The sequence below is a fragment of the Scyliorhinus torazame genome, chromosome 6 (genome assembly GCF_047496885.1).
Source record: "Scyliorhinus torazame isolate Kashiwa2021f chromosome 6, sScyTor2.1, whole genome shotgun sequence".
In the NCBI taxonomy this organism is placed as follows: domain Eukaryota; kingdom Metazoa; phylum Chordata; class Chondrichthyes; order Carcharhiniformes; family Scyliorhinidae; genus Scyliorhinus; species Scyliorhinus torazame.
In genome coordinates, this window is record NC_092712.1 from 196,856,001 (window position 1) to 196,882,830 (window position 26,830).

The following is a 26,830-nucleotide window of genomic DNA, read 5'->3' on the forward strand; positions in this document are numbered from 1 at the left end:
ACATCTTCAGCTGCTTGAACAATCTTTCCTCTATCCTAAAGCTGAGATTGGGGTTGTTTGTTAATCATTCCAGTGTTCAGCTCCCATTCAGAACCCCCATAACCAAGAAACTGAGCCCCTGCACTGCCTACCTCCCCCCACCACTGCCCCCCACCCCAGCAGCTGACGGAGGCCAGTCCCTTAAAGTGAGAAATAAACAGGCGCCACATCTCATGAAGCCCTTCCTCATTCCCTCTCAAGGTGAACTTAACTTTCTCCCAATACAAACTCCATAAAGCCCCCACAACCACACTTGAGGTACAGGATGGAGAAGCTGACCTCCAACCCAACAAGACCTACCTCCCAGCCACCAGCGAGGCGAAGGCTAAAACATCTGCCCCCACCCGTGACTGCAGTTCCGGCAAGTCCAACATCTCATATATGGCCCCTAGGGGACTGGACTCCAAGTCCATTTGCAAGATCACCCGACATGGTGAAGGAGCCCCAGAACCTCCTCGACTTCAGGCATGACCAAAACATATGTACGTGGTTGGCTGGCCCCCTCCCACACCGCTCATAAAGAGTGGAGAGTCTTGTGCACAACGGCGGTACCATTAGTGAAGGTGTCCAAGGCATCCCGCAGTTAGCGGGGCAGCACGGTGGCGCAGAGGTTAGCATTGCTGACTCACGGCGCCGAGGCCCCAGGTTTGATCCCAGCCCCGGGTCACTGTCCGTGTGGAGTTTGCACATTCTCCCAGTGTTTGCATGGGTTTCGCCCCCTCAACCTAAAGATGTGCAGGGTAGGTGGTTGGCCACACTAAATTGCCGGTTGATTGGAAAAAATTAATTGGGTACTCTAATTTTTTTTTTTTAAAAAGAATGCCCGCCTCCCTGGGGGATGTCATCCAGTACCATGCTGACTTTGATGAGGTTCTGCGGGACATGTCCCGCTTTCAGATGGGAATAGCCGAGGCGCTGCGGAGCTTGTCCCAGTCGCAGGTGGGCATTGCTGAGTTGCTGCACAGCATGACCCAATCACCGAGGAGCATCGCCGAGGGCGTCGACATGATGGGTCAGGCATCCGGGAGCTGCCAGGACTGACAGAGCCAGATGATGCAGGGGCAGCTGTGAACCCCAGGGCCATATGGACACCAACCGGGAGGAGGGGAGCTGAGTGTCAACCCGGACCCGTCCCATGGAATGGCGACAGTGGCCATCTGCTCCCCCAAGTTCCTCCCCTCTGATGAGGTCACTTCTCGCAGCCAACACATGGGACAGGGTGGCACGGCAGTTCACGTGCCGTCAACACTATTCACCGGCCTTGTTTTGCTTGAGTGAGAGTATAATGAGGCCGGAGAATCGCGCACCAAGACATTGCTCAGCCAGGAACCCATTTATGTCAGTGAGCAAAAGGAGAATGGGTGAACAAGACTTTGTGTGAGTTAGGGCCCAAGAAGAGGAGTTTTGAACAACTTTATGAATGGTAGACTGCTCAAGATTGTGCTAGAACAGTCTAGTTTAGACGCAACAAAGATATAGAAGAGCATCTCAACAACCATTAAGCACAAGCAGGGGAAGAGTGGTACAATGTTGGAGGTGGAAATAGATGGTCTTAGTGTTTATACAAATGTGGTCAGAAGTTCACCTTCGGGTTAAATGTGTCACCAAGGTGCAGAACGTTTGGGCCAGCCTCACACAGTTGCCAGGGAGTATGATATAGTTTGTGGTTAGGGAACTCCTCCTTCCCATGGTTATCAGAGGTTGCCTGCAGGATCTCTATTGCCAGAGAGAGAGAGGAAATGACAGACTTAACCGACACCAGTTCCAAAACATATCTGGCCTCCCTGACCTACATGATCTTGGCCTCACAATAAATTTTAAGTTAAGTAAATTGAAAGTTTTTATCCTTGTACTTGAACCATTTATATCCATGATTGTCCCTCATCACTGTCACCTCCTCCAATGTACACAATCTCACTCTTTCCCAAACTCTTCATTCCTGTGGTGCCATCTCCCTTTTCCCTGCCATTGACAGCCATGATTCTTCAGTGCATCAAGCCCACACTCACAAATTTCTTCCCTGAACCACCCCTACCTCTCTGCCTTCCTCCTCTTCTTTTAACTAAAGCCTACGTCTTTGGTCACTTCTCCTAATATCTCTTTATTTGGTTTAGCATTCATTTCCGTAAAGCACATCTTGGTACCCTATCTATGTCAACAGCTGTTATTTCAATGCAAGTTGTTGGCCGGAGTTCTCTGGTTATCAGGATTCACTTTTCCCGCTGGCAGTGCCCTCCCCGTCAGCCGGTTATGTGGCGGAGTGGTTACAATGAGAAATCCCATTACCAAGCAGCGCGTGGCTGAGAAACATGTGGCTAGGGGACCAAAGCATCCCACCTGTTGCGAATTCCTATGTTCCAAACAACCATGTCAATATTTTTTTTCCTGTAAATACCATGGAACAAAATTGTACAGGGACTTCATCAAATGCATATATATTTGTATCTGAAAATGTAATTTACTTTACAAAAATCAGATTTTTAAATGCACGATACGCTTGATGTAAGTAATAATATACATTTCATTTAAGTGCAATTGCATTTTAACTATTTAACCATTTCTGAAGAAGAGTCAGAAGGACTCAAAACATTAACTCTGTGTCTGTCTCCACAGATGCTGCCAGACCTGTTGGGGTTTCCCAGCGTTTTCTGTTCTTGTATTTTAACCTAACTATCACTTGTCTTAAATGACGTGCAAATACTTTTTTTTTTACAAACAAAGTTAAGAATCTGAAGGTAAAAAGACAATAATGTTATACCTTTTTCTTTGGTCGATTTTCTAAATTCTGTTTCCTTGCCAATGTTTTTATATCTGCAATCCAGTTCTCCTTCATCCTTTCTATTCTTTGCTTTATCCATGTGAGTTCTTCACGTGCAGCCAGTGTTTCTAGCAAACCGTCCATGTTGGTTACAACCTTGGCCTAGCAACAAGAATAACAGATTTTAAACAAACAATACAAAACATTATGCAGAATTGGAAGAAAGAATAATAATTAAGTACTGCATTTTATTTTCTGTGGCAATGATCATTCCATTACCCCTGACTGCTTCCTGAAGTAACTTTTTTGTTCAACATTGGTGTCTCAGGTGCAGCACTGTTGATTACTGCAATAAGGAGTACATTTATTGTATATTTGGGTATTGTCCAATATCTAACGATATGATAGGGTCTAGCAAAAATTGACTTGGTTATGCAGTATTACAATGCTTGCCGTTATGCTTGACAGTAGAGCAATTTCGGGATAGTTTGAAAACTAGTCTATGATCATTAAATAATCTTTCACTCGTAAGTGAAAGAGATCCAGAGCTACTTTCTGCCATGGTGCCGTAGGTAAATCAGATATTTGCATAGGTTCTCTTTATTGCTTGCAATGAGGCGTCTGGCATGTGTCACAACAACTGATCATCCCATCGATATCCTGGTTTATACCTGGCCAGTAAACAGTCACGAGCTCTCCATTTACACTTCTCAATCCCGAGATGTCCTTCTTAAGTACATTCTTGCGAAGAGATTGAGGTATAATTATAGTGTTCAAATGAAGTACCACTCCATTAACGATGCGGAGTTCAGATCTTATATTGTAGAACTCCATAAATTGACCTCTGGGCCAGTGTGACTTGATGTTCCTCATCAACTCTTGAAGAGTTTGATCCTTCCTGGTCTCTTGGATCTCACATAGTTTTGTGACACTGGTAGTAGTGTGGAAATAAGTTTGACATGCAAATCTACATCTTCAGCAATTTCACTACTAATATTTTGTCTTGGCTCTAATGATAATGCACCTGGTAAGAACAAATATTTGCCGGGCGTGTAGATGAAATTGAAGTCATAAAGCATTGTAAATTCATCATCAACCTCTAAATGCGTGGAGACATTTGGTTCAGATTCTTCTTGATGATGTTAATCAAAGGACGATTGTCTGTCTCAACTGTGAAAGTTGGAAGACCATACATGTAGCCGTGGAATCTCTCCAAGCTTACAACCAAGCCTAGGCATTCTTTTTCGATTTGAGTGTACCTCTGCTCTGTTGTCGTCATGGATCGTGATGCATATATGACTGGTTTCTAATTGTCATGCTCGAGTTGCAGAAGAACTGCTCCTAGACCATCTTTGGACACGTCTGTTGACACTTTAATCTGTTTAGCTGGATCAAAAAATGTCATAACTGGCGTGGTAATTAGTGAAGTCTTGAGATTCTTCTACTCTTGCTCATGTTGCTCAGTCCAAGTGAAATAAATTGTCTTGTGCAGGAGATCACATCGATGTGTTGTTTTTGCTGACAGGTTAGGAATGAATTTCCCTATAAAATTGATCATACCCATCACTCTTAAGATGGCTTTCTTGTTGTGTGGTTTTGGCATGTTGAGAATTGCTTGGGTTTTGTCCTTGTCAGGTTCAATGACATGCGATGAGAGCTTGTCATCGAGGAATATGACCTCAGTTACTCCAAATTGGCACTTTTGCTTTTTGAGCTTCAGCCCATTTCTCCTGACGCCCGTTAGAACTTTAAACAACCTCATACTGTGCTCTTCTATGGTTGAACCCCAAATTATGATATCATCCATGTCCACACGTACACCTTCAATGCCTTTGATTATGTGCTCCATGACAGGGTGAAAAATTTCTAAAGCTGAAATTATGTCAAACGGCATTCTCAGAAAGCAGAACCGTCCAAATGGCGTATTGAAAGTGCAGTACTTTGTTCCTCCAGCTTTAGCTGCCAGAAACCCTGAGAGGAGTCAAGTTTTGTAAATAATTGTGAACCAGCCATCTCAGATGTGATTTCCTCACATTTTGGTATTTGATAGTGTTCTCTTTTGATATTCTCGTTAAGATCTTTGGGATCTATACATATGCGAATATCGCCATTCTTTTTTTTTTCACAAACCATGGAATTTACCCAATTGGTAGGTTCTTTGATCTTTCTGATTACTTTTAATTTTGTCATTCTGTCTAGCTCCTATTTGAGGCGATCCCAAAGAGGTGCAAATTCTCTTCTTGGTGCCTGTATCACAGACTTTGTATCCTCTGAGTTGTAACTTGTGGATGAATGGTAGTGCACCAAAACCTGTGAACACATCACTGAAATGTAGACACATTTCTCAAAATCATTGGAGTACTGCTACAATCCTGTGTGGATACTGTATACCAACTTCACTAGACCCAATTCTTCACAGGACTGATCACCTAATAATGAATCCAACCCCTTGGAAACAATACAGAATGGGATGGAATAAACTGTGTTCTTCACCACTCAGGTCACCAGCACTATAACATTTAATGCTTGAACCATTATAATCGCTCAGAGATATTTTGTCTTTTCTTCTAATCGGCTGAATGTTCAGATTTTTAAAATCAGTCATGCTGATTAAATTGACTTTAGCACCAGTGTGCTTCAATTGGACCACTTTTTGACATCTGACTCAAAATGTCCTTATGTGGCTAAGTATCATACTTTATTTTATAATGCTCCCCTGAAGTGCCATCGTAGAAATAGGCAGTTTTACCGATGGCAAAAATACATGGTCAGAACTTCATCTTGGGGTCAAATGTGACACCAATTTTGCAAACAGACAAGCTTACTTTCAGACAGTTGCCAGGGAAAGGGATAGAGTTGGTATCTATAGAACAGCTTGCAGCAGGGTCCGAAAACAATTGCAAACTTCCAATATCACAATTTTCACAAAAATGACTGCCAAGCATAAACAATAAAATATATATTCACTGTATTTATGGAAAGAGTGGGAGAAAGGTGAAAAATTATTTGCAGAATACTGCATTTGTGATTTAAAAAAAACAAACCTATATTTTAATTGGGTTTAGAATCAGGAACAATTATTGCTACAGATGGTGTGTTTTTAAAAACAGTAAAAATACATTAAGAATTTCATAGAATAACATAGAATAGGATTGCTCAGTTTTTGCTAGTCTCTTCCATTCTATCCATATCTGAAACATACATTCACTGGCTTCATGATAATGAACAGTAAAAAAATAAAGATTGACACTTCTATCCTTACTCATGAAACTCTCACCTTGGGTTTTAAGGCATCATTATCGGCAATCTCACTTATTCTTACTGGAAGCATGGGGCAGAAATTCTCAACCTGAAGAATTTTCAAATTTAAACAATAAATACAAAGTGTTAAAATGGAACAATGTAACAGAAAGAAAAATATTTTTTTCTTTTTTGCTCTAAATTAGAAGAGAGCCTGCTGCTACCCTTCTCACTCTGTTGTTAGAAAGTATACAAGAAAGGCCCTGGATGGCAGTCCCTTTTTCTTTATCTCGCAGTGGGAGTGCCTGACTTTTGTAGCACTTCCTTAAACCGGACATGTGAACTCACCTATTGCTTTCCGAAGTGGTGCACTTCTTGCACACTTCCACGTTGCTGGAAACTGCACAAGTCCCAGGTTCCAAAGCCCAATTGCCAACCACACTTTAAATCTGGATCTTCTGAGTTGTTCATTCTTTGAGTTTGCAGTATCAGTAATACCATACATAAACTGTTAAACTGTCTTTGCACATTTACCAGTCTATTCTATAAGGGTGTCCTACCTATATCACTGATGAAGATTGCTCAGTTTTTGCTAGTCTCCTCCATTCTATCCATATCTGAAACATACATTCACTGGCTTCATGATAATGAACAGTAAAAAAATAAAGATAGACACTTCTATCCTTACTCATGAATACACCACTACACAGTATTCATTCACAGTTCATCACAACTTGCGCTTCCCTTTCACTTTTGTATTGTTTTCACTGAAAGCAATGGTCCACATCAATTGTTTTATTGTTGTGCCCAAAGGCAAACATTGGCACTTTAACAGGTTTACCAGTAAGAAAAACTAATATTTGAACATTACCCAAATCCTATTCTATGTTAGTGGCATCACAACTGTGAGGCTTTATAGGATAGCTAAGTATTAATGTGTTTACTTTAATTTAAGCTAAAACAGGATGTTGAGGAGATGACTGGAGATCGTAATGTTACAAATATCTAGTTCATAATTCCCGTTTTAAAATTTAGCTCTGAGTTTTAGGAACACAAGTTTAAACCATGAATAAATGGCGGCATCTGGTTCAGAAACCAATAACTAACCCTGAAGTAAATGCAATTCAAACAAGCCTGGAGTCAATTGCAGTTAAAAGCTAACATTTTAACTTCAAAGTCAGAGTTAGAAGAACTAACTGAACAATAGATGACCTATTTCTGGGCCTGTTGGTTGATCCAGGACATCAAGTGTTATTTCCAAATTGAAACTAAAAGCTAGAAATTCTAGGAAGGAGTTTATCAAACTCCATTCGAGATAGAAATGATTATGTAACCCAGATGAATCAAGGAGTAGCTTTGAAGGGAAAATAATTAATTAGCATTTCTGTTTGAATCATCCTTGAGCATGTCCCATTGCCATGTAGATGATGGGCGCGATCTACTGAACGTGGGTGCGACACGGTTGCTAGATGCCGGGAGAGGGCACTTTGGGGATTTACGTGGCACGTCACGCCTCATGAGGTCTAATGGGATTTCGCGAGACACCACAATCTGGATCCCTTCCGTTGTGGGCAGGATCAGTGTTTGGTTAATCTGCATATTAGAGAGCGTGAACAACTAGTCTCACTCTAATAAGCAGCTCGCCTGATCTACCGGAGGCATTAGGATCTAACCCCTTCGCCTTGGAGACCTTAGGTGAGCGCCGTTCAGTACTGGTCCCCACAAACGGGGACCAGGTGGCCTGGCACTTGGGGGGGGGGGGGGGGGGGGGGGGGGAGTGGGGTCTCCCGTCTCCCAGGGGATCCGAGGCCCCCGGGTGATTAGCCTCCGGGTGGAATCCTGGCACTGTTGGTGCCATCTGGGCACCTTGGCTGTGCCAGCCTGGCACCTTGACAGTGTCACCCTGTGACACTGGGGACACAGTGGGATCGGGCCCGGGGGTGCACTGCCTGTGTGAGGTAGGGCGTGAGGGAGTGCGAGGACATCCTTATAGGTGAGTTGGGCATGGGGCTGGGGCGGGGGAGGGGGGGTCAAGAGATCGAAACACTATCTGGTCCTTTTAAAAAAATAAGTGATACCTCTGTGGTGATGGGAGGTTGGAGTTGATCTTCACTACTGATCAGGGGCACCCTTTAAAGATGGCGCACAATCTCTATAGAGCCAGCCTTGCCGGTTCTAACAGGCCCCATTTTGACATATAATAAAGTTTGTTTTTGTTTAAAAAACTGATAATGTATGGTGTTGTTTTGTCCATTAATCGCTGGTGCTTGGATTTCTTCTTGAAATGTTAATGACCCCTCACTGAATCATAATAAGATGGCAATCATCCTGAACTCTGGATTCAGGTCCATATGTTGTGGTTGCCATGGGGACAAAGGGCCAAGTCGAAATCCAGAAGTGTCAGTTTTCACACCTTGACACAAAAGTGGGGAAGCTGGCCTTTCTGGACACATGATGTGGAGATGCCGGCGTTGGACTGGGGTGAGCACAGTAATAAGTCTTACAACACCAGGTTAAAGTCCAACAGGTTTGTTTCGAATCACTAGGTTTCGGATCGCCTTTTTTTTCTGGGTTTTTTGAAACAGTGGCGGTTAATGGCCCGATGTCGGTCAATGGGCTCGGTGTGAGAGTCCGGCCTTCGCACTGCAATACAATTCTACAGTTGTTATTTAAAGTAAATGAAACTGCAACAATTCATGAAATTCAAGTATGGAAACGTGGTGAAAAAACGATTCTTTATTATTTATCTATCTTGATGCGCTTTAAGATTTCCAGCACCTCCTTCTCTGCACTATGTACACTCCTCAAGGCATCATTATTTATTTGCCCAATTGTTCACAACTGGATGTGACAGGACTGCAGAGCTTCGATCTGATCTGTTGGTTGTGGGGTCACAGCTTATTGTTCCACTTAGTTTTGTGCCATCAGCAAATCAGGATACATTTGATACAAGGGCAGCACGGTAGCATAGTAGTTAGCACAATTGCTTCACAGCTCCAGGGTCCCAGGTGGGTCACTGTCTGTGCGGAGTCTGCACGTTCTCCCCGTGTCTGCATGGATTTCCTCCGGGTGCTCCGGTTTCCTCCCACAGTCCAAAGATGTGCGGGTTAGGTGGATTGGCCATGCTAAATTGCCCTTAGTGTCCAAAAAAGGTTAAGTGGGGGTTACGGGGTTACCTGAGGGTTAACTTTCAGGGATCTATGTACATGGACACCGAGATCTCTCTGCTCATCCACATTGCCAAGAATCTTACCATTAGCCCAGTACTCTGTCTTCCTGTTATTCCTTCCAAAATGAATCACCTCACACTTTTCTGCATTAAACTCCATTTGCGACCTCTCAGCTCAGTGCTGCAGCTTATCTATGTCCCTCTCTAACTTGTAACATCCTTCCGCACTGTCCACAACTCCACCGACTTTAGTGTCATCTGCAAGTTTACTCACCCATCCTTCTACGCCCTCCTCCAGGTCATTTATGAAAATGACAAACAGCAATGGCCCCAAAACAGATCCTTGTGGTACACCACTAGTAACTGGACTCCAGTCTGAACATTTCCCATCGACCACCACCCTTTGTCTTCTTCCAGCTAGCCAATTTCTGATCCAAACTGCTAAATCACCCTGAATCTCATGCCTCCGTATTTTCTGCAATAGCCTACCGTGGGGAACCTTATCAAACGCTTTACTGAATCCATATACACCACATCAACTGCTTTACCCCCATCCACCTGTTTGGTCACCTTCTTTAGAAAGTGCAACCCAAAGCTGTAACCATGAAACCAGAAAATAAAATTTGAAACTGCAGGAACAAAGAAGTCGAGGTGACCACGATTCAGAATATTTCTCTTTATTTTAAAAGTCAAGCTATTCTTTTGAGATGAACTCCAGTTAATTTTACATATGAAATGGTCTGCTTAGATGTTGGATCTTCTGACATTTATTTGACAATCACACTTAAATTATTATTTTAATAAATTCATTTTTGAAGAATAGCCTGAAATCTAGTAGCAAAAGTTGAAGTGATGAGACAGGAGAATAATTCCAGAAAATAATTCACAAAAACATCGTCCAACATCAGTGGGTGATCAACTAGAGAAATGTAAAATAACAAAGGCCCTATTTTCTCCTGTGGTATAAATTGTTGTGATTGTTCGAAATTTGGCATTTTTGCATTTGTCCTGATGAGTGCAAGTTCAAAAGCTTCAACAACACGATTCTCTTTACAGCTAGTTTCAAACTCCATACTACCAAACAACTGAACCGCAAAAGTATTAATATTTGGTATTGGCTTGTTAGAAAAATAAGCATTGCTACTGCTTTGCTTAAGAGTATAAACAAAAGTAGGTTTTTCAATTTTATTACTAAAATATGCTTTGAAATGAATGCCAGTTTGACAATTTGCCAGATAGTTGCAAAATGTTTTGCTTGAACTCTTTGCTATTGCACTTGCTGTTTTATTTTACAAGATATTTACTGCCCAACATGGTGAGAATTCAATATGTACTGTAGCACAAAATAAATTTTTGATTAATGCCATGATTATAAATTGGCACTGGACATACTGCTTATGATTTTCCAAAATTATCTAGATTCTCCCAATAGTCCCAGAAGATAATTTAGCAAATGGAATTATGCTATTCTGAATAGGTCGGAGAGATAAAACAGGAAAGTACAGGCTGGTTAGCCAGACATTAATTGTCTGGAAGATTTTGATATCTCTTATTAAGAAAGTCTGAACAATACATTAAGAAAATCACAGTATAATCAGACAATGTCAACATAGTCTTATGAAAAGGAAATCGTGTTTGACAAATTCATCAGAGTTTTTTGAGGGAGTGACTCGTAATTAGTGCACAACAGAGAGTCAGTAAATGTAGTATATTTGTATTTCCAAGAGGCATTAATAAGATGCCACACAAGATAAGGGTTAATGGAGCTAGGGGTAATATACTACCCTTGATAGACTGGTTTAATGGACAGGGAGCAGAGAGTAGGGACATTTTCAGGTTGCCAAGGCAAATGGCATGCTGCCTTTAAAAGGGGATAGGAGAAAGAGAATAAATAAGTCTTGCTCCAACTGTACAGGGCTTTGGTGAAACCACAGCTAGAATACGCCGTGCAGTTTTGGTCACCAAATTTGAGAAAGGATATACTTGTATTTGAGGAAGTGCAGGAAAGGTTCATTAGATTGGTTCCTGGGGTGAGGGGCTGAGTATCGAGTCTATAGTCACTGGAGTTTACAATGAGAGTTGATCTAATTGAAAATACAAGATTCCGAAGGAGCTTGACAGGGTAGATGCAATGTGGTTGTTTCTCAGGATAAGATGCTGACCATTTAGGACTGAGATGTTGAGAGATTTATTAACTCAAAGAGTTGTGAATCTTTGGAATTCTTTACTCTGAAGGATTGTGGATGTTGAACACATTTAAGACTGTGATAGACTGATTTTTGTTCTCGCATGGAATCAAGGAGAGGGTAATAAAGAGGAGGATCTAAGGCTGATGATCAGTCATGATCGTATTGAATGGTCGAGTAGGCTTGACAGGCCTTATGGCCTATTCCTGTCCCTATTTCTTATGTTCTGTTCACTGAGACTCCACATTCTTTACATCTGAAGAGAATACCCCTATGCAATTGCTTTGAGTTTTCAAAAATACCAAAGAGCATTGTAAACTAAAGATATTTAACACAAATTACATTATAAATACATTATATATAATATATTGTATATAAATCATAAACTAATTTGAAATAAGCAACAATGATACTTTCCTGAATTTTTAAACTTGGAAAATAAAATATTGTTGAAGCCTAGTGATAACACTGTTCGATGTATTCCTATTCAAATATTTCACACCCAGATTTAAGTTTAGTTTACTTCTAATCCCTGGTAGTTGTAATACTCATCAATCTTTTCCAAATTAGAATGCAGTATAAAACTGAAAACATTGCACTTTTTGAGACTAATTGAGATTTAAAAATTAGATGCTGTAGGAGTGAGATACAAATAGTAGACAATTGCAAAAGAAAAATATAAACTATGTTCTGTGTTCAACTCATGCCTGCACTGGTTGTGACCCCAGAACTTGAAGGCCATGTGGCAGAAGAAATTTCTGTACAGGAGTAAAAATAACATACCTCACTGAGATAGGCAATAAATGAGCACACAGATCCATTGACACCATAGTTGCTATAGCAAGGTTCAGTCTTCCACATCTGGTTCATCCACTGCAGCAAAAATAGAGAGAAGAAAATTATATCATAGATACGGGTGGCACAGTGGTTAGCACTGCTGCCTCACAGCACCAGGGATCCGGGTTCAATTCCGACCCTGGGTGACTGTCTGAGTGGAGTTTGCATGTTCACCCCGTGTCTGTGTGGGTTTCCTCGGGTGCTCTGGTTTCCTTCCACAGTCCAAAGATTTACAGGTTAGGCTGATTGACCATGTAAATGTCCCATAGTGTGCAAAGGTTAGGTGGGGTTATGGGATTGCAGGGGGGTGGGCCTAAGTAAAGTGCTCATTCAGAGGGTCGGTGCAGACTCGATGGGCCGAATGGCCTCCTTCTGCAGTATAGGGAGTCTTTGATATATCATTACACTCCACAATTCACTCTGATTTCTCTTCAGTGTCCCAGGTACAAGATTTCATGGGAGTCCTTCCATTAGCTTTTGGCTAGACGACCCTCCAATTACTTTACCGATCTCATGACTCTGGATTCCACAGTGGCTTGAAACATCCTTGGTTTCGCATAGCCTGCTGCAATGGTTTCAAACTCAACCAGAACTCCAACTGCAGCAAGATCAACTGCCTCTTACTGAGAGGATTACTGTAGATTTCTTTGTTTAACTTCTAGCTAAACAAATCTTCCAGTCTTTTTTCTCTTTAACAACTTTGTCTTATGCCTAATAGCAGCTCCCAACCATAGGCTGCGTCATGGGTTACAGAGTGAGCATTTATTCCATTTCAGGTGTAGGTCTAGCTTAAGACCCAAAACTGACAAAGTCTCTGAACTGCTTTTCCAAACATTAACTGCTGGCTGTGCCTTAACTGAATTCACAGAGATGGGCTCAAGACAAAGAATCTCACTAGGCTCTGCCCATCTCCATGGCAACATGACACACATAGCCTGTTCCCAGGTAAAATTACAAATTGATTACCTTAATTCTGAAGTTCTCTTTTAATTCTGGGAACCTACATGAATAATTTATCTTTTATTTTTTGTAAATTTAAATTTTTTCCCCCCTAAATTTAGAGTACCCAATTATTTTTTTCCCAATTAAGTGGCAATTTAGCGTGGCCAATCCACCTAACCTGCACATCTTTTGGGTTGTGGGGGTGAAACCCACGCAGATATGGAGAGAATGTGCAAACTCCACATGAACTGTGACCCAGGGCTGGGATTCAAACACGGGTCCTCAGCGCCATAGTCCCAGTGCTAACCACTGCGCCGCCACCCATAATTTATCTTTTACGACAATTCTTCTCAAACTATTTCCAACTATAAGCCTTTTTGAAGTTTAGAAATTTTGTGTGCCAGGTGAAGGTGGTTACAGCTGTCTGAACAGTGAGGTGGGTTTGGTGAGCTGTGAAAATAGGGGGCTGCTTGAACTGTATTGCTTTTCGCTGGCATTTTTCAAATAGAAATCAGGTCTCAAAGATTGGTCAGCTTGGACGGGGTGGGCCAAGCCCAGTGGGCAGGGCCCCGAGTTATGGTGATGGTGGTTAGGAGGGGCAGATCAGGTTAGTCACGTGGAACGTGAGGGATATGGGGGGGGCCAGTAAAGAGGTCGAGGGTGTTTGCGCACCTAAACTGTTTAAAGGCTGATATGGTTATGCTACAGATTGATTGATTGATCGATCTTTATTGTCACATGTACTGAAGTACAGTGAAAAGTATTTTTCTGCGGCCAAGGGAACGTACACAGTACATACATTGTAGACAAAAAATAATGGACAGAGTACATTGACAGTGGTGCATCAACAAAGAGTGATTGGTTACAGTGCGGAACAAGGCCAAACAAGAGCAGCATAGGGCGTCGTGAATAGTGTTCTTACAGGGAACAGATCAGTCCGAGGGAGAGTCGTTGAGGAGTCTAGTAACTGTGGGGAAGAAGCTGTTCCTATGTCTGGACGTGTGGGTCTTCAGACTTCTGTATCTTCTGCCTGATGGAAGGGTCTGGAAGAGGGCAAAGCTTGGGTGTGAGGAAGGCAGGAGACTCAGCTGAAGGTGAAAGATCAGGTGAGGCTCAGGAAGGGCTGAGTAAGCCAAGTATTTTATTTGGGGTTGACAGCAGAGAGCAGGGGGTAGCAGTTTTGGTCAGTAAGCGAGTGAGGTTCCAGATGGAGAAGGCGGTGGCGGACCGGGGGGGCAAATATGTGATAGCAACAGTGGCATTGGAGGGGAGGTTGGTGGCGTTGGCATGTGTGTATGGCCCTAACTGGAACTTGCTGTAGGAGCCAAGGATGGATATGTCACAGCTGCTGTGCTCGCTTGCCCGAGTGCTCGTTTTTCTCTTCGGTCCACAAGGTTTATGTGAGGATAGGCATTTTTGTAGTAGGGAAGGCGCTGTTGCCTGGGGTTAGGGAATCAGAGTATTTGGCAATAGCAATTTCAGATCACGCGCCGCAGGTGGACATGTTCTTGGAGAAGGGGACAGTGCAGAGACTGGGATGGAGAATGGACGTGGGGTTGCTGGGGGACTGAAGTTTTTGTGAGAAGAGTGGGAGGGTGATTGAGGAGTACATAGGTTTTAATTGCATGGAGGAAGTATCTCAGGTGGTGGTATGGGAGGCCCTGAAGGCGGTGGCGAAGGGGAGGTGGTAAGTGGCAAAGGTGGATAAAGAGGAGATGGAAGAGCGTCAAAGGCTGATAGATGAGATGCTGGAGGTGGCAGGAGGTACGCGGGGATGCAGATCCAGCACTTTTGGACAGAAGGAGGGAGCTACAGGCTAATTTTGATTGGTTATCCATGGGGAAGGCGGTGTATCAACTGAGGCGGACAAGGGGAGCGATTTATGAGTATGGGGAGAAGGCCAACTTCGAAGTGAGGAGGCAGAGAGGAAAATTGGCCAGGTGCGGGATAGGGTGGGGAGATTGGTGGTGGCCCTGGACCAGATTAACAGGGTGTTTGAGGAGTTCGATGAAAATTTGAATAGGTCAGAGCCACCGGGTGAGGATCAGGGGATGCGGGAATTCCTGGATGGTTTAGAATACCCCAGGTTGAGGGAGGCGGATAGGGCCACTCTGGAGAGGCTGGTAGGCGAACAGGAGGTAAAGGAGACAATTGGGAGGGTGCAATCGGGGAAGGTGGCAAGACCAAATGGGCTCTCAGTGGAGTATTACAGGAAATTTAAGGACAAATTGGCGCCACTGATGGTGGGGATGTTTGAAGATGCGATAGGGAAGTGGGTGCTACCACAAACATTTGGGCAGCCCTCAATCTCCTTTTTGTTAAAGAAAGATAAGGACCTGACGGAACGTGGATCGTTTTGAGAACAGTGCTGCTCCCGATGGCCTCGAGTAAATACTATGGAAGTCTGGTGGTGGTGGCAACGCTGAAGATTTGGAGGCAGTTGAGGCAGCACTTTAAGCTGGGGGCTGGGTCAGGAGAGATAATGATTAGGGGGAACCGTAGGTTTGAGCCAGGGAAGTTGAATGGGAGGTTTTGGAGATGGGAGGATAGGGGGGTCAGGGTATTAAAAGACCTGTTCCTGGGGGGAATTTTTGCAAGGTTGGAAGAGTTGGGGGGAGAAATATGGACTGGGGCAAGTGGAAGGGTTTAGGTACCTGCAGCTCCGGGACTTTGCTGGGGAGGAGGTTCAAAGCTTCCTGATAGCGCCGACCCCCTCATTGTTGGTAGAGGTATGGATGACAGGGGGAACAGGGAAGGGGGTGGTGTCGGCGATCTACGGGAGGATTTTGGGAGAGGACCGGGGGGGGGGGGGGGGGGGGGGATGCATGGAAGGGATCAAAGTCAAGTGGGAGAAAGAATGGGGGGAGGCTATGGAAAACGGTCTGTGGTGTGAGGTGCTCCGGAGGGTGAACGCCTCAACCTCATGCGTGAGGTCGGGGCCGATACAGCTGAAGGTCGTGTATATGGTGCACCTCATGAGGGCGAGGATGAGCCGACTCTGAGTGAGTGGAGGATGTCTGTGAGCAATGTGGGAAGGGCTCCACAAACCATGTACATATGGTTTTGTCCTGTCCAAAGCTGGAGAAGTATTGGAGCGAGGTTTTCAATATCATCTTGGGGAAGTCCACGTGGGCCCTTGGAAGCCATTTTCAGGGTGTGGGACCAGCCCGAGCTGCAAACGGATGCGGGGGCAGATGTTTTAGCCTTCGCCTCGCTGATTGCCCAGAGGCGGGTCCTGTTGGGGTGGAGGTCAGCTACACCACCCTGTGCCTCGGCTTTATGGGGGGGGGGGGGGGGGGGATCTACTGGAATTTCTAACTCTTGTGAAGGTGAAGTTTGAGCTGAGGGGGATGAAGGAAGGGTTCTCCAATTCATGGGGACTGTTTATCATGCACTTTCGAGAATTGATTGCCATCGAAAAGTGTGGAGGGTGGGGGCACTGGGGTGATTGTTGTCTTTGAGTACACTATTTACGGATTGTTTGTTAATTCTCTGTCTTTTTTTCCCTTGGAATATTGAAGGGGATGCTGTTTGGGGGATTGGTACCGTATTTGTTTTTGTATGTTTTCTTGTGTAGTTTACTTGATGAAAATGATGAGAATAAAAATATTTTTTTAAAAACTTACTGATAAGTTTAAGTCATGACAATAATATCATTGGGCAATATCAATGTTAGTTAAGCTCCTGTCTGCCTTTCGTTGGGAGCCTCACTGATGACCTCATTTGTTTTTGTAAAAGTCTCACCAGGCAGTAATTGGGTCAGGTTGCTCAAACCTGGTATTGTAGAGGTTTCCGTCCCCAAAACCTTACCATCATGTTATCATTATTCCACCTTCAAAAGCAGACTTAAATCCTAGTCCATTAGCCTTAACCCCATCCTTTGACCACTCTCTAACTACTCTTCAGGTCTGATCTGCAATTATGAAGATCATGAATCATTTTCAAGTATGTTTTTAAAGTTTGTTGAGTGGAGACTGATATTTTACATGCAGCAAAATTTGGTACAGCTCCTCTGTATACCCCATACAATTGCACGGTCAAATCAATTTAAAAAAAACCCAATTTGTGTCTTTGAGAGAATACTTTTCATACTGCTCCCAGGTTCTTCAAAGCCACGAAACATGTGGTTGATAAGGTGATAGCTTGCTCCCACTTACTTTTGACTACCGGGTGGTACATATCAAAAATGTCCATACTCTATATAAACCTTAGAAATCCATTTTTATTTTAAAGTATATCTACTCACCAATTTTATCCTCATTCTTTCATCTCTTGTGCATGGGCATGTGCATTGGATGCTATCCAGTACTTAGTAAAAATGGCCATTTGTTACATCGAAGACTAGGTTGTGAATACTGACAGTGTACTCAGCCACAAAAGGAACTATATGAATGCGTTTTAAGTATGCAACACTAACCTGCACACTGAGAATGTTCCACAGATTTGTAACGAACACAATAAACATGCTATTGCATCCAGCACACTCTGTCCTATGTTGAGATCAAGGAGCTTTTGAAGAAATGGTTAAGATTTAAAAAAAATAATCTTAACCACTTAGATTCAGCAAAAAAAGTTTATTTCCTCACCTTTATTTTCCCTTCACAATGTGGAAAACCATAAATTGAGGTTAAACCACACAAGGCTGATAATTCTGTAACGATAATAATGATCAAGTTAATGGCATAAATTATCAAGCAGGAAGTGGTTATCTGAATTACAAAGTGTTTCCATTTCTTTAGCAGCTATTATTTTACACTTCCATTAATGCTCTGTATTCATACATTATGCATTATGTATCTGTCTCATAATGCATGCCATCATTATAATCCATTGTTGATAAATACATGTCCCACAGGTTACAAAAGTATAACCCTAAAAACAATCCATTTACAACTTGCAATATTTCCTCGAAAATATCAAAATCAAAATAGTCAGAATCTACTATGCAAAGCCTATTATTTAATATGGAAATCTGAATAACAAATATACTTTATTAAACTAGATTCAAAACTAGTTGATGAGAATACCATGGAACTTTTGTCACAAATAAAGCACTAAGTTGGCCAAAGAATGACTTCTTAAAATGTCATTTTTTTTCCTCACCGGTCTCCTCTCCTGAAGGTGTTGATTCTTCACGAGGATACGAATCCTCAGCCACCAGTCATCCTCGCTTAACTAACTTTGACAGTGATTGTCAGGAAATTACGCAATGCTGGGGCTTCATAGTTGAGCACAAGTTTTTCCTCACCCAACACCCACATTTCCAGGAAGGATTGATAGATGGCAGTCAGGTGTCGGAACCCTAACTGATTTTTATTTTCACTAACTCAGGGGCACAGAGGCAAAATTTAGTACCAATATTGCTTCCCTCAGCTAAAGCCAGCACATGGTGGATAGAATCTTGGATCCTCCTTGTCTGTGTTTTTTTTCTGTTCTTAAACACACTAGCTCACACTAAAAAAATAATATTTCTTTTAACTAAACTTTTATATTATTGTAATTTATCAAGAATAAATCAGAGACTTAGCAAAGATTATATCAAAATTTTATGTACAAAACATCAGATATGCATAAATGTTTAATTGTAATATAAATGCAGCAAGAGTTCAATATTATAATCCAAATATGAATTTGGAGGAAATGTTGAATATTATCTATATTGATACAGGAGCTCACGGTTGAAATCCTCTTTTGAAACCTCCTTGTCTGTTTAGTTTATCTGTTCACGGTTTGTGCATACATTGAACTCAGTAACATTAACAGTTCATATGCAAATAATGTTTGGTTTCAGATTTTTGTCCTAGGTTCTTGCAGCACCAACTATCCTTCCACCCGTCCATCATTAATATAGTGTGCAAAAGATCAAAGGCATTTTTCTCTGTTTTAGAGAGAAACAAGTGGTTATAGCTCGAGGTACACCACTCCTCATTAAGCACACCTGACCAGGAATCAAACCCTATATCTACTGCCCACCACAGGAGTATTGGAAGGATTAGGAGGTTGGTTATCAACCAGGTTGGAATAGCAACATTGAAATTAATACAATTCCACATTGTGTTCCAATGCTGAATAATTTTTGGCTGATTGAAGTAACCTCTTCTTTTAAAAAAAGGAATTATATTCGGAAAAACCATTAAGCTTCATTAACAACGGAATGATCAGTGTTGAGTAAATAAAGAAAGCAGTTCACTATCACAGTGGTTTCCAATAATGCCACCTTTCCAGGTAAAAAAACAAACTTAAAAATAACTTTTTAGAGTTCTGAATATTGTGTACAGCCATTATTAAAATTGTTTATCTCAGTTGGAAATTAAGGGAGATGTTTTTGAATCCAACTTTCATAATGTTTTCATAGCTTTCACAAGTTAAGAGCTGACAGGTAGAATCATGATTCAGACCCAGCTCAAATAATTAATTATGTTATTTTGGAACATCATGAACATCACATGCACGAAGAGATCTGACTGTGAATTATATCACTTTATATTCACATAACAAACTCAAGGTCTTGGGAACTTTTTCGAAAACTAAATAGAGTTTTGATCAGCAACAAGGGAAGTTGTTGCTCTGGAAGTTGACAAGGTTCAAAAGCTTCTTGTTAGTCAAATGCACATTTACTAGTTTGGTGAACCTTTCAATGTTTACTTGCTGCAGAAAGATGAAAATGTAATTGCCATTTCAGATATAACCCATAAGGTGTCAAAAATAATGCAATTAGATCTTAAACTAAGTTTTGTTGAAAATAAAGACACACTTCAGTTATATATGGGAATAGGAAATAGAATATTCAATAGTATGGAAACATAAATGATGAATAGTACCTATTCATATTTTATTGCAAAAGTTAGTTTATGTAATTCATTCATAACCTTGAATTGCAAGGACGACTACTCCTCAGTAATGAAATAATAGGTATTTCAATCTGTCCAGTCACTAATCCTCCAAAGGGGAAATCTCTTAATCCATAAAGTTACTTCCAAATGGAATAATAAAAATCTTACCGAGCATATTACTTTGGCAAAATAGCCTGTGTAAGTACTAGAGGCAATTATACTAATTTCATAAAATCGGTCTCATTAATAAAAAACAAAAACAGATGTTTTCCCTCCCTTTAGGTGAGCATCTGTAAGTACTTGAGGCCCATTCCAATCCCAAGGTTTAAAATAGTATATAAACTGATGGTAAAATTAATAAAATATATAAAAAAGGAAAATAAATAAGTAAATAATATACAGGCTGTCTTCGACTTTATGACGTTCACGCTACGACGAAAGGCACTTACAAAATTTATAAATTGACACCGTTTTGAATTTACGTCAGTTTCGATTTTACACCATGCTTGTTCAAACATTCATTCATATGTATCAACATTCTGCGCTGCCCATTTCCCTGACTCGAGGTGCTCAGTTGCTGGTCTGTGCTTTTACTTGGTGTATTCACACGTTTCCAAACTTTTCCTCAAAATTTATATTTTATAATATTGATTTATTGCTATATTACTTTATAATTGATGGAGTACAAAATTCTGGGTTATTCTGGAGAAAATAATCAGACCTTGCCCCAATTTATAACAGCACAGTGATTAGGACTGCTGCCTCACAACGCCAGGGACTCGGGTTCAATTCCGGCCTAGGGTGACTGTCTGTGCAGTGTTTGCACATTCTCCCCATGTTTGCGTAGGTTTTCTCCGGATGCTCCGATTTCCTCTCGCACTCCAAAGATGTGCAGGTTAGGTGGACTGGCCATGCTAAATTGCGGGGTTATGGGGATGGGGTGGAGACGCGATGGGCCGAATAGCCTCTTTCTGCACTGTCGGGATTCTATGATTCTAGGGAGTCTATGATAACATTGATCTAATGGGAAATTTGGTTCTGACTGACAACGGTTCGATTTAAGATGGAGTTTTCAGGAACCGAGAGGGTCATATGTCTGATGGCTGCCTGTAATTAGGTAATTATTTAAAACACATTAAGGATGCAGGACAGGTGATGTGTCAAGGCTGCAGCATGTGGAAGCTTCTGGATGAAGGCGTGATCCAGGAGAAACACGTCTGCAATAAAAGTTTACAGCTTTAGGAGCTTTGGCTCAGAGTTATCGAGCTGGAGGCTGAGCTGCAGACACTGTGAGACATCATGGAGGGGGGAAGTTACCTGTAACTTTGTACCAGTAGGCACAACACTTACGAGTAGAGTCCTCTGATTTGGTCAGTGATCAGGGACAACTGGGTGTGACTGCGAGTGAGGCAGACCCAGAGGGCAGGAGTTTCAGACTTTGCAATTGTCCAGTTGGTTTGAGGTGATCTCAGCTTGTTTGCATGAGAGAGGTGGATGCAGGGTCGATAAGCAAACAGACCATGGCACTGGGGTAGAGGAAGCCATTCAAGTGAGGGGAGCAAAAAGGAATACAGTGGTAGATGGGGACAGTACAGTAAGGGGGTGGGGGATTGATACTTCTCTGCAGCAAAGAGCAAGAGTCTAAACGCCCGAATTGCCTGCTCGGTTCCAGGGTTCAGGACATCTGCTCAGGACAAGAGGAAATTGCAGTTGTCATGGTCCATGTAGGCACCAACAACATAGGTAGAACTAGAAAATAGATTCTGATAGAGAGTATGAGAAACTAGAAAGGTGATAATCTGTGAATTAATACCTCAGCCACATGCAAATTGGCATTGGGTACATAAAATCAGAGAGATAAATATGTGGCTCAACTGCTGGTGTGGGAGAAGTTTGTTCTGGTTTGTCGGGCACTTGGACCAGTATTGGGGAAGTGGGGACTGTACTGTTCGAACAATCTACACCTGTACTGTGCTGGGACCAGTGTTGCAGCATACTGCGTAACTAGGGAAGAAGAGGGTGTTTTAAACTAAATAGTGGGGGGGTCAAGGGATCAAGTCGAGGAAGATATGGTAAATCAAGGAGGAAGAGAGATGGTATGTGTTAAAAAACATCTATGGCTAAACCAATTGGTCAAGGACAATACAAAGACAAAAACTAAGTTAGATCATATTGCAAAGGCCAGTGGCAGGCTGGAAGATTGGGAAACTGCCAAACATAAACAAAGGGGCATTAAAAAAAGGAATAAAAGAGCGAAGGTAAATTACGAAAAAGAAACTAGCGCAAAATATCAAAAAGGATAGCAAAAGCTTCTATAAGTACATTAAAGGGGAAGAGAGTCACTAAAGTGCATGTTGGTCCCTTGGAAGATGAAACCAGAGTTAATAGTGGAGAACATAGAAATGGCAAAGATGCTAAATCAATACTTTGCCTCACTTTTCAGTGGTGGACACTAGTACAATTCCTATAGGAACGGGCAATTCAAAGGGCAGCACAGTGGTTGTCACTGCTGCTTCATGGGGTTGAGGTCTCAGGTTCGATCCCGGCCCTGGGTCACTGTCTGTGTGGAGTTTGCGCATTCTCGTGTTTGCATGGGTTTCATCCCATAACCCAAAAATGTGCAGGGTAGTGGATTGGCCATGCTAAATTGCCTCCTAATTGGAATAGATGAATTGGTATTCTAAATTTATTTTAAAAAAGGAACGGGCAATTCAGAGGTAATAGAAAGGGAGGAAAGTAGAACAATCAACATCAATCGTAAAATGGGACTCAACAAACTATTGGGATTGAAGGTAGGCAAGTCTTCAAGGCCTTGATGGCCTACATCATAGGGTGTAGAAGGAAGTGGCAGCGGAGATAGTGGATCCATTGGTTATATATTCCAAAATTCCCTGGACACGGGAAAGGTTCCAGTGGATTGAAAAAATGCTAATATAACGTCTTTATTGAAAAAGGGAGGGAGGCAGAATTTGGGAAATTGCAGACCAGTTAATTTAGTATCTGTTGATGGGAAATTGTTAGAATCAATTATTAAGGAAGTAATATCAGGACATTTGGAAAGTTAAAACGCAATCCATCCGAGTCAGCATGGGTTTATGACGGGCAAATCATGTTTGACTAATTTGCTAGAGATCTTCAAAGATGTAACAAGCAAAGTGGATAATGGGAATCCTGTAGATGTGGACTTCCAGAAGGCGTTTGATAAGGTGCCACACAGAAGGTTAAGTCACAATCCGGCTGATAACGTGGAATGTGAGGGGCCTGAATGGGCCTGTAAAGAGGGCCCGAGTGTTTGCGCACTTAAAGGGACTGAAGGCAGACATGGTCATGCTCCAAGAGACACATTTGAAGATGGCGGATCAGGTCAGGTTAAGAAAGGGGTGGGTAGGACAGGTATTCCATTTGGGGCTGGACGTGAAGAACAGAGGGGTGGCAATATTGGTGGGGAAGCGGGTGCCGTTTGAGGCCAAGAATATGGTAGTGGACAACGGAGGGCGATATGTGATGGTGAGCGGGAAGTTGCAGGGGACGTGGGTGGTATTGGTAAATGTATACACCCTGAACTGGGATGATGCCGGATTCATGAAGCGCATGTTGGGTGGCATTCCGGACCTGGAGGTAGGAAGCCTGATAATGGGTGGGGATTTTAATACGGTGTTGGACCCAGCACTGGATCGCTCCAGATCTAGGACCGGAAAGAGGCTGGCGGCGGCCAAGGTGCTTAGGGGGTTTATGGATCAGATGGGGGGAGTGGACCTGTGGAGGTTTGCCAGGCCTCAGGCCAGGGAATTTTCTTTTTTCTCCCACGTGCACAAAGCCTACTCCCGGATAGACTTTTTTGTCCTGGGCAGGGCGCTGATCCCGAAAGTGGACGGAACGGAGTATTCGGCCATAGCCATTTCAGATCACGCCCCGCACTGGGTGGAACTGGAGTTGGGAGAGGAGAGGGACCAACGCCCGCTGTGGCGGTTGGATGTGGGACTGCTGGCAGATGAGGTGGTGTGTGGGAGGGTGAGGGGATGCATCGAAAGGTACTTGGAGGTCAACGACAATGGGGAGGTGCGGGTGGGGGTGGTATGGGAGGCGCTGAAGGCGGTGATCAGGGGAGGGCTAATCTCCATCAGGGCTCATGGGGAGAAGATAGAGGGCATGGAAAGGGAAAGGTTAGTGGGGGAGATTTTAAGAGTGGACAGGAGATACGCAGAGGCCCCTGAGGAGGGATTACTTGGGGAAAGGCGACGTCTCCAGACAGAGTTTGATCTGTTGACCACAGGGAAGGCAGAGGCACAGTGGAGGAAAGCGCAGGGGGCGACCTACGAGTATGGGGAGAAGGCGAGTCGGATGCTGGCACACCAGCTCCGTAAGAGGATGGCAGCGAGGGAAATAGGTGGAGTCAAGGATGGAAGGGGAGCTACGGTGCGGAGTGCGACGAAAATAAATGAGGCATTCAAGGCCTTCTATGAGGAGCTGTACAGATCCCAGCCCCCAGCGGGGGAAGAGGGGATGAGACGATTCCTAGACCAATTGACATTCCCGAGGGTGGAGGAGCAAGAGATGGCTGGTTTGGGGGCACCAATTGGGTTGGAGGAGCTGAGCAAGGGTTTGGGGAGCATGCAGGCGGGGAAGGCCCCGGGACCGGACGGGTTCCCGGTGAAGTTCTACAGGAAGTACGTAGACCTGTTGGCCCCGCTGCTAGTGAGGACTTTTAATGAGGCAAGGGAGGGAGGGACTCTGCCCCCGACAATGTCGGAGGCGACGATTTCTTTGATCCTAAAGCGGGACAAGGACCCACTGCAATGTGGATCGTACAGGCCGATCTCGCTCCTCAACCTGGATGCTAAGTTGCTGGCAAATGTGCTGGCTACGAGGATCGAGGACTGTTTCCCGGGGGTGATTCACGAGGACCAGGCGGGATTTGTAAAGGGCAGGCAACTAAACACCAATGTGCGGCGGCTCCTAAACGTGATAATGATGCCATTGGTGCAGGGCGAGGCAGAGATAGTGGCAGCTATGGACGCGGTGAAGGCCTTTTTATGAAGTGCCTCGTGTAGAGTGGGAGTACCTCTGGGAAGTGCTGCGTAGGTTTGGGTTCGGGGGAGGGTTTATTAGCTGGGTTAAGCTCCTTTACAGAGTCCCGGTGGCGAGTGTGGTTACGAATCGGCGGAGGTCGGAGTATTTCCGACTGTACCGTGGGACGAGGCAGGGGTGCCCCCTGTTGTTTGCATTGGCGATTGAACCCGTGGCCATATCATTGAGGGAGTCTAGGAAATGGAGGGGGGTGGTCCGAGGTGCAGAGGAGCATCGAGTGTCGCTTTATGCGGACGACCTGTTGCTGTATGTGGTGGATCCAGTGGAGGGGATGGCGGAGGTCATGCAGACTCTAAGGGAGTTTGGAGATTTTTCCGGGCTATAAGCTCAATGTAGGGAAGAGTGAGCTTTTTGTAGTACAGGCAGGGGACCAAGAAAGGGGGAGAGGCGATCTACCGCTGAGGAGGGCGGAAGGGAGCTTTCGGTATCTGGGGATCCAGATAGCCAGGAGTTGGGGGGCCCTACATAAACTGAATCTGACGAGGTTGGTGGAGCAGATGGAGGAGGACTTCAAAAGATGGGACATGTTACCGCGCTCGCTAGCGGGTAGAGTGCAGTCGGTCAAAATGGTGGTCCTTCCGAGGTTTCTCTTTGTGTTTCAGTGCCTTCCCATCGTGATCACCAAGGCCTTTTTTAAGAGAGTAGGCAGGAGCATTATGGGGTTTGTGTGGGCGAATAAGACCCCGAGGGTAAGGAGAGGGTTTTTGGAGCGCAGCAGGGACCGAGAAGGGTTGGCGCTGCCGAATCTAGGGAGCTACAACTGGGCAGCAAATGTGGCGATGAACCGTAAGTGGGTGATGGAGGAAGAGGGGGCAGCATGGAAGAGGTTGGAGATGGCGTCCTGCAAAGAAACGAGCCTGGGGGCGCTGGTGACGGCACTGCTGCCGCTCTCGCCGTCAAGGTACACCACGAGTCGACGACTTCCGGTTGCGGTGATGCCCTGCTAGCTGCACGTTTCGGCAGCTCCAGCTCCGACGGACCTTCGGGCTCTTTTAAGAGCCCCAACGGGGAATTCTTTGACGACGCAACCCGGTGTGGGGTGTGTGAGAAGGGAGTCCCCCCCCCCCCCCCAACGAAGGAGGAAAAAACCGGCGGCGGCTGCAGCGCGAGGAATCGTCGACCAAAGGGTCAGAAAGAGAGAAGCACAAGATGGCGGCGGAGAAAGCGCAGGCGACATGGGGGCCTGAGCAGGATGAAATTTTGAGACGGTGCGTGGAGCTGCTGAAGAGGGAGGTGCTGACCCCGATGCTACAGGCAATTGAGGGGCTCAAGGAGACACTAAAGACCCAGGAGACAGAGCTCCGCGTGGTGGAGCAGAAGGTGACAGATAATGAGGACGAGATCCTGGGCCTGTCGGTTAAGACACAGACGCACGAGGCACTTCATAAAAAGTGTACTGAAAGGATCGAGGCCCTAGAAAACGGAGCGCGAAGGAAGAACCTTCGGATACTGGGTCTCCCTGAGGGTGTGGAAGGAGTGGACTGTGGAGCTTATGCAAGTACGATGCTGAGCTCACTGATGGGTGCTGAGGTCCCTACGGGCCCCTTGGAGGTGGAGTGGGCACATCGGATCCCGGCGAGAAGACCAAAAGCGGGAGAACCACACAGGGCGATAATCGTGCGACTTCACCGCCTTAAGGATAGAGAAGAGGTCCTGAGATGGGCTAAAAAGGTGCGGAGTAGCAGATGGGAGAATGCAGTGGTACGGGTGTACCAGGATTGGAGTGCAGAGGTGGCGA

At 44.0% G+C, this 26,830-nt stretch overlaps 1 protein-coding gene across 4 annotated transcripts in view; it reads right to left on the reverse strand.

Moving 5' to 3' along the window:
• LOC140425216 (alpha-1,6-mannosylglycoprotein 6-beta-N-acetylglucosaminyltransferase A-like) overlaps nucleotides 1–26,830 on the reverse strand; it is a 181,099-nt gene that overhangs the window by 77,735 nt on the left and 76,534 nt on the right. For all 4 annotated transcript variants that reach the window (XM_072509259.1, XM_072509260.1, XM_072509261.1 and 1 more), the window contains 4 exons: nucleotides 17,758–17,822; nucleotides 12,176–12,265; nucleotides 6,075–6,146; nucleotides 2,798–2,959 (listed from right to left, as the gene is read on the reverse strand). In XM_072509259.1, the coding sequence (XP_072365360.1) occupies nucleotides 2,798–2,959; nucleotides 6,075–6,146; nucleotides 12,176–12,265; nucleotides 17,758–17,822 (389 nt within the window). The remainder of the gene's footprint in view (nucleotides 1–2,797; nucleotides 2,960–6,074; nucleotides 6,147–12,175; nucleotides 12,266–17,757; nucleotides 17,823–26,830) is intronic.